This window comes from Myotis davidii, unplaced genomic scaffold (genome assembly GCF_000327345.1).
Source record: "Myotis davidii unplaced genomic scaffold, ASM32734v1 scaffold732, whole genome shotgun sequence".
NCBI lineage: Eukaryota > Metazoa > Chordata > Mammalia > Chiroptera > Vespertilionidae > Myotis > Myotis davidii.
Window position 1 is genome coordinate 359,365 of NW_006284349.1, and position 12,856 is coordinate 372,220.

The 12,856-nt window shown below is 41.3% G+C and overlaps 1 protein-coding gene across 1 annotated transcript in view; it reads left to right on the forward strand.

Annotated features, from left to right (window-relative positions):
* The window catches only part of CATSPERB (cation channel sperm associated auxiliary subunit beta), a 77,043-nt gene that overhangs the window by 38,896 nt on the left and 25,291 nt on the right, over nucleotides 1–12,856 (forward strand). The window contains exons 14-15 of the mRNA XM_015571279.1: nucleotides 3,382–3,526; nucleotides 10,985–11,121. Of these exons, the coding sequence (XP_015426765.1) occupies nucleotides 3,382–3,526; nucleotides 10,985–11,121 (282 nt within the window). The remainder of the gene's footprint in view (nucleotides 1–3,381; nucleotides 3,527–10,984; nucleotides 11,122–12,856) is intronic.

A 12,856-nucleotide genomic window follows, 5' to 3' on the forward strand; every position in this document is an offset into this window, starting at 1 on the left:
ACATAGTTAGAACAGTATGCCATATATGCCAGGTCCCTTGAAACATATGCTGTGCAGATGTTACTTCCCTGCAGCGACTGTGTCAAGCAGCAAGCCGGAGGACCTGAGGCTGCACCCCCCCACACCCGATGGGGCTTGACAGAGGTGGTGCCGGCCGAGTCTGGGTCTCGCGCGGTTTTGAGGTGCATGTGGGTGGGCAGGGACTTGACTCTAGTTCCTGTGGCATGCCCCAGACTCTAACAGGAGGAAGATTTTCATATACATTTTACTAATTTTCTTTCATCTCTGACACTTCTTTTATAGAGAAAGGGCAAATTGCAACATTAAAATATTTCCTCTAATTAATTCCCTTTTAATGTGCATGAATTTTGTGCACCAGGTCACTAGTATATGTATAATACCTTTGGATCAAAAAAAGAGTATAAAGAGTGAAAGTAAAATCAAACAATACATTAAACATACACATGTGCTAAAACTAGAAAAAATAGCAAGGGAATGAAAAACACATTTCAGGACATTGAATATCTCTGCAGAAAGAGATAGGGTAATGGAATTGGTAAGAAACATAGGAAAAGGTAATTAGCAATATGCTAATTCCTGGGTTAGGTTGTCAGTTCACACATATTCATTATAATAAATAACATAAGAAAAATAAAAGTGAGCATAAATAGATTAATAATTTAAAATATTTAGAACAATGCAATGAGATACCATTGCTTTCATTCAAGTAATCAGTAACAATTAAAAATAAACTTTGGATAAAATCAAGTATTGGTGAGGTTTGGAGAAATGGATACTTGCATACATTACTTATCTATCTATCTATATCTATCTATCTATCTTCTATCTATCATCTATCTATCTATCTATCTATCATCTATCTATCTATCATCTATCTATCTATCTATCTATCTACGGTCATTCAGTCGACAGGTTGCCATGATCCACACTGACCGCCAGGGGGTCAACGCTCAACGCAGGAGCTTCCCCCTGGTGGTCAGTGCGCTCCCACAGCCAACCTCCCACAGCCAGCCAACCTCCCGCAGTCCCTCTCCCTGGCCTGGCCGGCTGGCCCCAATCATCCCCAATTGCCTCTATTAAGACTATAAACTGGCAATGTAAAATTTAAGAACACTTCTGCAGTATCTATTAAAATTATAGCTATACTAGTACTAGAGGCCCAGTGCATGGATTCGTGCACTGGTGGGGTCCCTTGGCCTGGCCTGTGGGAATCAGGCCAAAACTGGCTCTCCAACATCCCCTGTGGGGTTCCAGATTGTTAGGGGGCAGTTCTCAGGTGACGCACCCTGGAATTGAGCGCCATCCTCTTTGGTTCCGGGTGCGTCACCCAAGAACTGCCACTGCCAAGTGACCACGTCTCGGCAGCTTCTGCGTTGAGTGTCTGCCCTGGTGGTCAGTGTTCATCATAGCTACTGGCCAGTCAGCTGGTTCCTTAGGCTTTTATATATATAGATATATAGAGATGCATAGCCTCTGACTAGGCAACTTGATTTTTCAGTATCTGCTCTAGAGGTACACTAACAGTATAAATGAGCAGGCAGAATGGTCATTGTCGTATTATTTATGACAGTGAGCATTTCTATATAACCTTTAAACTTTCATTAGTAGGAAAATAGAGTATCTCAAGTATAATATATCCATAATAATTGGATACTATGCATCAGTACAAAAGAATGTGAAGATCCACGTGAACTAACAAAATGGTCTGAGATGTATTGAGTGGCAAGTGTAACTTACAGCCCAACCAGGACAGGAGGATGCCATTTTGAACCTGTTGTTCAGAGCTCCCTCCCCTTCCCACTGTACCTCCCCACCCATCACCATGCTCACCAGTAACATTTGCAGGGCCCAAAGCAAGCGTAAAGATGCAGGCTCCGATATCCTATGTTTAGGACATGGATTGTGCTATGCCAGCAACGAGTGCTATACCCCTGAGTGATGGAAGCTGCTACGTGCTATTTTGTGCCGAGCCAGCTCAGCCAACGGTTCCGCAAGCCTGAGAGAGGGCGGCGACAGATGAAGAAATGACAGACAAAGAGCATAATCTGGGTCTAGGTGGGTCTTCCTGTGCCTGGCTGAGGCCACAGAGAGAGATCCAGAGGCAAGCTGAGCCTTTATTTTATAGCCAGAGGTAAACAAGGTAGTGGTCACCATAGTTACAATGTTCTTGTGAGTTTCACTTGTTTTGGCAGCACTTGCTACATCTCCCCCAGCCCACTAGCTTCCCAGAGAAGACCTAGGCAGCTCATAAGGTCAAGCTTAATTATGCTAAGAGGGCTGTGCCCTCTGAGCTGGGACTTGTTTGTGGCTTTGTCAACAGGTCAGTCCGAGGTTTAACCCTATAGCCGCGCCCTACACTATTCAATAAACTTTCTCTGTGTGTTTGTAAGATGCAGGCACTAAGTGTGCAGTCCAGGACAAGGGTCCCTCTTGCCCAAGTGTAAAGGTGGTGCTGCACCCAAATACATGCTTCCTCTCCTCCTCACCATAGAATGAACTGTTGTAGTGTGTGTGTGTGTGTGTGTGTGTGTGTGTGTGTGTGTGTGTGTGTGTAAAGGTGTAGAAATTTCAAATTGATAACAGTAGTTACCTCAGGAAAGGGATAGAGGAGACCATGATTATATCAGATGATGTATAAAAAAATTATTTAGATGGTAGTCAAAGAGACTTCAGCCACATGATAATGTTTTAAATTTAAGAAAAGGTATAACTTACCACTAAAATTCATTTGGATTTAGAAGAAGAAATTAAAAACCAGAAATATTCATTTGAATAAGACATAGGCCATTAAAAGAAGTACCAAGCAGGATTCATCCAGTACAAGATCTGATTGATCTTTAAACAGCCCTTAACAAATGATGAGGAACTAGAGAAACTTACATGCTATGTGTGATGGGGTATATTCGAGGACTTACTAAGGTCCCACAACACACTTTTGCAAATGTCAAGGGCTCTTCCACACAAAACATGTTTGCATACATATTTGCCAGGTGCCTGGAATGTGAAGTCTCATGTCGATATGGGGTAAATTCTTTCCCCCATATCCAAATACACCCAGCGCTCCATCCTTTTATGAACAAATAGATGCCACTTGGGAGATGATGGGAATAACTTCATTCTTTTATGCATTCACCATGCGTACTGTGCAAACCTGAGCCCACACATACACTGTCACACAAACTCTAAGAAGGAAATACAGAGTAGACCAAATAAGTAAGAGTCGGTATGTGTCGGGGGAGGCGAGGGGGATAGATGGATGTGGGAATATGGACAAGACCACTTAGGAGGCTAGGCTGATAGGTAATTGCCTACTGTCACAGGGCAGCTCTTTAATGAGGTGTTATCTTTTTATTCCCTTAGGTATGGTTTTCAATCGACGGTGGCAACACTTTTGAATTGTTAGCTGACTTTCATGACGATATCATAAAGAATACTTATCATAGTTTCTACAATTCCGAGATCATCTTTGTTTCCCAAAGTGGACAGGTTTACTTGACGAAAGCAGGTGAGGAATTCACTTTTATTGGTGTAAGCACTATATGTGAGCCAACGATTCAAAGACACGTGAAAAATTGGCTATATTAATCAATGAATCTTAAAGTCTAAAACCTATTAAGAGTGATATATTTTTAAAAAACCTCTTTTTAAACTGTGGTAAAATACACATCAATTTTACCATCTCAGCCATTTTTAGGTGTACAGCGCAGTCATGTTAAATACACTCAAAATGTTCAGTAACCATCACTACCATCCATATCAGAATTCTTTCTATCTTGTAAAACTGAAACTATGCCCTTTAAACACTTAATTCCCCATTCCCCATCCCCACAGTCCCTGGCAACCACCATTCTACTTTCTGTCTATATGATTTTGGCTTTCTAGCTCTCTCATATAAGTGGAATCGTAGTATCTGTCCTTTTGTGACTGGGGTATTTCATTCAGCATAATGTCCTCGAGGTTCATCCATGTCGTAGCATACCTCAATACTGTATCCTTTTGTATGGCTGAATAATATTTCATTGCATGGCTCTAGCACAATTTGTTGATCCATTTATTAGGATATTTGAGTTGATGGACATTTAATGTTTTTTCCATGTTTTGTTCTTATGAATAATGCCGTTATGAACATTTATGTACAAGTTTTTGCGTAGCAATATGCTTTCGTATACTCAGAAGTATATACCCAGGAGTCCTGTGTTAACTCTTGGTTTAACATTCTGAGGAATTGCCAAACTGAAGCTGTCCCATTTTACAACCCTACATGCAATGTGTGAGGATCATTTCTCCACCCTCACCAACAGTTGTTATTGTCTGTCTTTTTTAGTGTAGTAACTCTAGTGGGTGAGGAATTTGACTTCTATTTACTGAATGGCTAATGATGTTAAGCATTTTTCCATGTGTTTATTGGCCATTTGTATACCTTCTTGGAGAAATGTCTTAAAATTCTTTGCTCATTTAAAAATTGGGTTAATTTTCTTTATTGTTGAGTTGTGAGAGGACTTTATGTACTCTGGATACAAATCTCTTATTAAATATATGATCTGCATGTATTTTCTCTCATTCTACGGGTAATTTTTTTCACTTTTGTGATGGTGCTTTTTTGAGGTACAAACATGTTTAATTTTGATGGTTTAATTTACCCGTTTTTCCTTCTGTTTTTTTATGGCTTTGGTGTCATATCTAAGAAACCATTGCCTAATACAAGGTCTTGTTTTCTTCAAAGAGAATTCCTAAGATGATGAAGCTACCAATTACATAAAAGTAATGCTGAAATTCAGTAACGTAATGGGCAAGGGATATTACCTTCTGAAATATAGTCTCCCCAACAATGCTCAAGGAGCACTTTTATAGAATACTAGAGGCCTGGTGCATGAAAATTCATGCACTGGAGGTGCAGTCCCTCAGCCTGGCTTGCCCCCTCTCACAGTCCGGGAGCCCAGAGGGAGGTGACCTGGCAATCAGGCGAAGGTGACTCCCCCATCACACCTCTGCTGCTGCCACTGCTGGCAGCACAAGCCTCAGCTGGCCCTGGGTACCTGAGTGACTCCCCCATCACACCTCTGCTGCTGCCACTGCTGGCAGCACAAGCCTCAGCCGGCCCTGGTTACCTGAGCCTCAGGCAGCCCTGAGGCGGCTGGGCAGCTGCCACCTGAGGTTTGCCTGGGCCTCGGGCCAGCCCTGCGTGGTTGAGGGTGCTGAAGGGGTTGGGGGACTCCGGAGGCAGGCACGTGGCTGAGAGGACTGGGTTCTGCCATCTTGTGGCTGTAGGTGCCACTATCTTTGAGGGCGTGACAGTCAATTAGCATATCCCCTCCTTATTGGCTGTGGGGCACTACCATCTTTGTGATGGTGTGATGGTAAATTTGCATATTCCCTCTTTATTACATAGGATTGAGTATGTTTGGAGATTGGGGTAAATTCGGAGATATCTGATAAGGTCTAACCAGCATGTCTCCAAGACAAGCATGAGACCGGTTCCTTTTGGTTGTTTTTGAAATTGTCAGCATTCTTGACTGTCCAGCTTACAACCAATTTTTTTCTGGTCTGGTAAGTCTCTGACACAATTTGAAACAGCAAGCTTTCTAACGGTTTCTGATCTGACTTCAAAAGCCTGGTTTCTTGGACCTCAGTATTGTGTCCTTGGGGTTCACTGCCAGGATCGGTGTTATCACCATAAAATCTCTGTTGGTCCTTCCTAATTCAAGGATAAAGAGAGACTACAAAATTCTGATTCTGTTTCCCCACATCTTCACCATGGTGTTTACTTACTCTCGGTGATGTCAATAACACTTTTGCTCATTTATGCTGGTGTCAAGGTTACCTTTGTGGTTTATTTGTCTGAGAGACAGCATTCATGTGGTGGCATATTGAATCTGACCATCAGCCATCATATATGATTATGAGATCAGCAAAAATGACTCTGAGTGTCATTAGGAGGGGCTGGGAAGAGAATGAGACATGGGCCATTTCCCGTACTCCAGAAAGCTCCCTCAAGCCACTCTCCTGCCAGTGTATCTCGAAGGCTAGCCAGTATTCTGACTTCTAATCCCATAGTTTTTCCTGGTTTTGAACTCCATATAAACAGAATTATGCAGTATATATTCTTGTGTGTCTGACTTTCCTCAGTTGACGTTACGACTCCGCGATTCCTTCATATTGTTGCACGTATTAGTACATTGTTCTTTTTCACTGCTGTGTCGTCTTCCATTGTCTGAATAGACCATCATGTGTTTATCCATTCCACTGCCTGTGGATGGGTATTTGAATCATTTCCATTTGGGCCTATTATAAAAAAGTAACTATGAACATTTTTGCATGAGACTTTTTCTGGACAAAGTTTTCCTTTGTTTGGTATATACCTGGAATAGAATTGCTGCATCATCCAGTAGAATTTTGCTTAATGAAGTGCTGTAACACTTTTCCAGAGTGAGTGTATCAATTTACTGCCCTACCAGCAAAGGGAAGGAATTCCCGTGGCTCATCCTTCTCACCAGCATTTAGTATTGTTAGTCTTTTCAATACTGAGTTGTTGTGGTGAATATGTAATATTATCTTGGTGAAGATTTAGTTTGCATGAGTAATAATGTTGAGCACATTTTCATATGTTCATTGGCCAATTTTGTTTACTTATTTATTTTTTGGTAAATTATGTCTTCAAATTCTTTCAAACCAAGTTTTGATTGAATTGACTTTTTCTTATTGACTTCTATGAGCTTTTAATATATTATGGATATGAGTCCTTTTTTCTTTAGAAATATATCTTGCAAACATCTTTTCCCAACTACTTGCCTGTCTTTTTTTTACTCTCCTCATTCTATCTTTTAATGAGCAAAATTATTAATTTTTAAAAGTTAAATGTATGAATATTTTCTTTTATGATTAGTGCTTCTTGCTTCTTGTATCCTCTTAGGAAATTTTTGCCTATACCAAAGTTAATATTGTTTCCAATTTCTTATATAGGCCAATAACTTTGTGTGTGTGGTATGAGGTATGTTTATTTTTCCCATAAAACTCTCAGGTTCTCTACTCTGGCCTTGAGTTGGATATTCAAGGTCATAAGCTTTTTTTTTTTTTTGGAGGCTCTCCAATATATCCATAAAATTTATACCACACCCACAGTCTTTGTAAAAACCATGATTGTCACTGTAATCAAGAACACCACCCCCTGCCCCGTAAAGTCTTGTCCTCCACAAGCACCCTTTTCTAGAATTTCCCATCTACTACCAGTCATCATCTGAGTAACTGTGATGCCCTTGCTTGCCAGGGATTGCAAGTGTCACAATGCCTTTGCATTCCTTAAATGTGTGAGCTACTCAGTCCCAGGATCCCACCTTGATATTCTATTTTCTAGGGACATTTCTAATTTTAAAACACATTGTGTCAGTTGTAGTCCTAGCTGGAGACATAATTCCACTCAAGTGTTTCACCTAAAGAGCAGTAGACGGAGCTAAAGGAACCAACAATGATAGCAAAATATCCCAACTAGCAATGGAAGGAAGTCATCACAGTCCCTTTGATTAAAGGGGTAATGCAAATAATACATAATAGATGATTGATAGATAGATAGATGATAGATAGATAGATAATAGATGATAGATAGATAGATAGATAATAAATCGATGATAAATAGATGATAGATGGATAGATAGATAGATAGATCGATAATAGATAGATGATAGATAGATAGATAATAGATGATAGATAGATAGATAGATAATAAATAGATGATAAATAGATGATAGATGGATAGATAGATAGATAGATAGACAGACAAACATCTCTCTCCTTCCCTTGTTCGTATCTCCTGCTAGTGCCTTTCATTGGTCAAACCCACCCAGAAGCCAGCTAGAAACAGCACAAGCATTGCGATTCATAGGGGCCAGCCTTCCAGTGCACTGGGCAAGAAAGAGAAAGCCCAAGAATGGGTCTGGGGGAATGGGCACATAGATGATAAACAGCACATGCTGTGCAATAAAAATCAAAATAGACTAAACAAGATGACTTTGGGAACAGTAAAAATAATTAACAGCTAAGAAAACTAAACTAAATTGGCAATATGAATCCTAAACTCTTATAAATTATAGATATAATCTATAACACATGTCCATGTGCAGAATGAAAAATCAGTTAGTGGAAAGAATCTGAAATGACAAATATAGGTGCTAGAGCCTGAAACACTGCAAACTGTTGAGATTTCCAGGGATGCACAGAGGTGGTGGCTCGGTGAGGAATTCATCCTTTTTGCTTCCTACATGGATAAATGAATAAATACTGAAAATAAGAATAAAGAAAATCCAAATTGATCATGAAACATTACTTTTTAAAAACTAAAAGCAAAACCAATAATAAAAGCAAAAACACTTCTTAATTATTTGAAATGGAAAATGTAAATCAATTTTAAAGCCACCAAAAAATCAAGCCTGCCTTGTATTTTCTGCTGCAACAATGAATGTCATATATTCATCAAAAGAACTTTCAGAGAAAAAAATATTACCTAAGCATTTAGAGCCACCTCAACTAGTTTATTTATATGCAAAGCCAATAGAAGAACGTTATAAACATTATAGTTCATCAAATCTGAGGTTCATTGACTGTAAGATGCACCTTTAAAACAAAAACTGCAAGGTTCTTTCCATTAAATTTTAACACGGAGTTTTAACAGTGATGTCAGGTGATGCATCAATTATCACTATGGTATTATTTCCCCTGCCTATAGTTGCATTGCTTGGTGTATAATAAGGCAAATTTTTCCTGTCATCTCAGTAGTAAAACATAACGCAATTTCATCTACTTGTGAGTTCCCACCTGTCTGAGGTCCTGTGAAATACTTGGTGGCGGGTCTACAAGAAACTGTGGAATTGTGGTCATTCTTCCAGTCACATCTGGCTTCATTGATAAATATGTGCGCTGCTTTGTTTTCCTCTTGGTGATGCACCCACAATAACTGTTCCAACGTCAAATTACAATGTAATATTTTTAAAGCATTTTAAATAACAGTACAACTCAGCATGCATTACACCAGTGATTCGGGGAAACTCAGTGATAGTGTAAACGAAGAGCCCAAAGTACATACACGCATGTATAGCCAATTGACCACTATGGCGTGAGTGCCACCTGCTGGACAATGATTGTAAGACACATCCAGGTATCAATTTACCAGATGTTAAAATGTGAACAAATAGATAGCTTATGTCTATAGATGAAATATGGCATATTGAGCCTTAGCAATTGTCATGGTTAATCATCTATGTCCATTGACGATGGCCAAGAGGTTCCCAGATGAAACACTATTTCTGGGTGTGTCTGTGAGGGCGTTTCTGGATGAGATGAGCGTTTGGATCGGTGGACTCGGCACCGTAGACTGCCCTCCCCAGTGTGGGTAGGCATCATCCAGTCTTTTGAGGGCCTGAGTAGAACAAGGTGGAGGAAAGAGGAAGTCACCTTTTTGCTTCCTGCCTGTCTGCTTGACTTGGGACGCTGGTCTCCTGCCCTTGGACAAGGACTTGCATTAGTGGCCCCCTGTTCTCTGGCCATCGGCTCCCCTGGTGCTCGGGCCCGTGGCTCTCTAGCTGGCAGATGGCAGATCGTAGGGCTTCTCAGCCTCCATAACTGCACGAACTAGTTCCTCACAATCTCCTCCTTCTTGTATCGTATTGGCTTGTACAGGGCAATGGTGGTGAAAGTGGTGAGAAATGGTTGGGCGCTCTATGCTGTGAGGCTAATGTCAATAGCAAATTGCTGATGGCTTAGATCTAGGGTGTGAGAGGAACTGAGAACAACCCCAAGGTTTTCGGACTGAGCAGCGGGAATCTGCAGTTGCCGTGAATGGAGATGAGGAAGCCTAAGGATGAAGGAGGTTTGCACAAGGATCAGGAGTTCGTTTGGGATGAGTCCCGTCTGAGATGCCTGACTGACCTGGATCGGAGCTGTCAGTGGACGGTGCGCTATACTTCTGGGGGTTCAGGGAAGCGAACGACGTGCGAGTTTTAAATGTGGGGGTCGTCCACACAAAGATGGAGTTTTACATGCTAACACTGGACGAGACTTCCTGAGACAGTGAGAGATGAGATATATGATCTGAGTTTAGGGGTCAGCGACAGGAGGGCGGACCCCTCAGGAGAGCCTGGCCGGGCTTGGGACGGTCAGGTGTGTGTGTGTGTGTGTGTGTGTGTGTGTGTGTGTGTGAACGTGTTGCCTGAAGGCAGTGGTTCTCAACCTTCCTAATGCCGCGACCCTTTAATACAGTTCCTCATGTTGTGGTGACCCCCAACCATAAAATTATTTTCGTTGCTACTTCATAACTGTAATTTTGCTACTGTTATGAATCGTCATGTAAATATCTGAGATGCAGGATGTATTTTCATTGTTACAAATTGAACATAATGAAAGCATAGTGATTAATCACAAAAACAATAGGTAATTATATATGTGTTTTCCGATGGTCTTAGGCGACCCCTGTGAAAGGGTCATTTGACCCCCAAAGGGGTCGCGACCCACCGGTTGAGAACCGCTGCCTTAAGGCACGAGGGGAACACAGGATCCCAAATTTGAAACAATATCTAATATAGTTTATGACCCAGGGGGTCTTGACTGTAATTCTCCTTGCCTGCCTGAGGGTTATTTTCTTGTTACTTTATCTATTCAGGAATCTGACATTAGGAGGCACCACTGCTAAGGGGGGACAGTTGCCCCTTTTGTTCTAGACACCTGTAACATCAGCTCACCTGTCTGTCCTTCACCTACTTCAGCAAACAGGTTCTGTAATGAAATGGAGCCTGGAAAAGACTTCCGAGGGACTTAACAAACACCGGCATGTATTTTACTAATTCCCGAGTCCCGGAGCTCTCACCCCAACCCTTAGTTTAAACGAAGGGGTTCTTACGAAGGACACTGTTAAAAGTTCTCTAGCTGTATTAGATCAATATCAAGAGACTTCTGTTTTTTGTGTGTTTTTTTCTAACAGGATTACACAGATATAGTAAAATTGGATCTATTGCTGACAACATTTTCACATTATACTATGACCACATGGGATTCATACATAAACTGACTCTGGGTCGTTTTGAAGCTAATGGAAATTCTATAAGTATTTTTGGACAGGTCAGTGATATACTGCATTGAAGCAGTTGGCCATGTTTTAAGAATAAACGTCATATTTTATGTACAGAATGGGAAAGTAAATTCTTTGGGACAAACTCCTATCAATGCACCTTGCTTTGTGTAACTAAAGGGGAAACACCTCCATATTCCAGAGCAGATCTCCCATGTCCTAGTCGGGGTTACATAGATTTAACTCTCCCCTGGGTAGCTACACACCAATTTCTTCACGGCAAAACACCACCAGAGAGTCTAAGCCAGACCCAATACTGCCCACCCAGGTTCACCGTGGACTCCCTTCCTCCTGAGAGTGGCCTTTAAATAGACACAAGTGCTGTTTTTCCTACTGGTTTGCCCTTCTTGGTATTAACGTCACCCTCCTCACCTCTTCTTTTTCTAATGCTAACACAGGAAGGAGTTGTTATCCTTTTCACAGATGATACTACAGGCAGACTTTTCTAATAACTTTAGTGGATAACGTGCCCCTTGTGGAGGTACATATGCCTAAGAACGCATAGACAGGCATGAAAAGGAGCTCTCCTCAACACACGGGCAAAGAAACAAACACCTTTTTTTTTTTTGCCTGGGGTGTAATGAAACCTGCCCGAGAGAAAGAAAATAAAGGATGGAGAGCATTCCAAATCACCAGGCCAAGCAGGCAGTGGGAGAGATGGTGTTTTAATCTGCAACAACATGGATGGCCCTAGAGCAGCCATGGGCAAACTACGGCCCGCCGGCCGGATCCGGCCCGTTTGAAATGAATAAAACTAAAAAAAAAACACAAAACGACCATACCCTTTTATGTAATGATGAATGATGTTTACTTTGAATTTATATTAGTTCACACAAACACTCCATCCATGCTTTTGTTCCAGCCCTCCGGTCCAGTTTAAGAACCCATTGTGGCCCTCGAGTCAAAAAGTTTGCCCACCCCTGTTCTAGAGTCTACCATGCTAAGGGAAATGAGTCCGACAGAGGAAAACAAAGGCCATGTGATTCCACTTATATGTGGAATCCAAGAAAACACTATAAACCTACAAGCAGAACAGAAATAGACGCATAGATACAGAGAACATGTTGGCAGTTGCCCATAGGAGAGGGGCTGGAGCGGGTGAAAGAGGTGAAGGGATTAAGAGGTACAAATTGGTAGTTGCAGAATAGTCATGGGGACATAAAGTTACAGCATAGGGAATACAGGCAATGACATTGTAGTGACTATGCATAGTGCCAGGCGCGTACTAGATGTGTCAGGGTGAGCACTTGGTAAATTATATAAATGTCTGTCTAATAGCTATGCTATACACGTGAGACTAATATAATATTATATGTCTGCTGTGACTGAAAAATGAAAACGTTATTTCAAGTAGGAAAAAGAAAAAGGCAAGACAGTGTTTTAGCTTCCCGTCTGAGATATTGGTAGAGTGTAAAGTGGGAACCTCCTTGTGACAATAAGATGCCGCCACGTGACTCCCAGTGTGTTTGCCAGTCTGTGGTGTGGGCTCTTCATAAATACAAATCAAAATGATGTGAACATGAAGGTAGCACTAACCCCCCCCCCAAAAAAAAGCAGTTACCTCCATTTTTTTTTTTGCAGCCTTCACAATTTATCAAAAATGTCTTAGTTCTCTTAGGTGAAGGTTTAAATAATAACAATCAAACGCCAATAGAAGTTGTTATCGTCAGGATGAGTTTAAGGAACTTGCACTCAGTATTATCACCCCCCCCCCCCCCCCCCCCC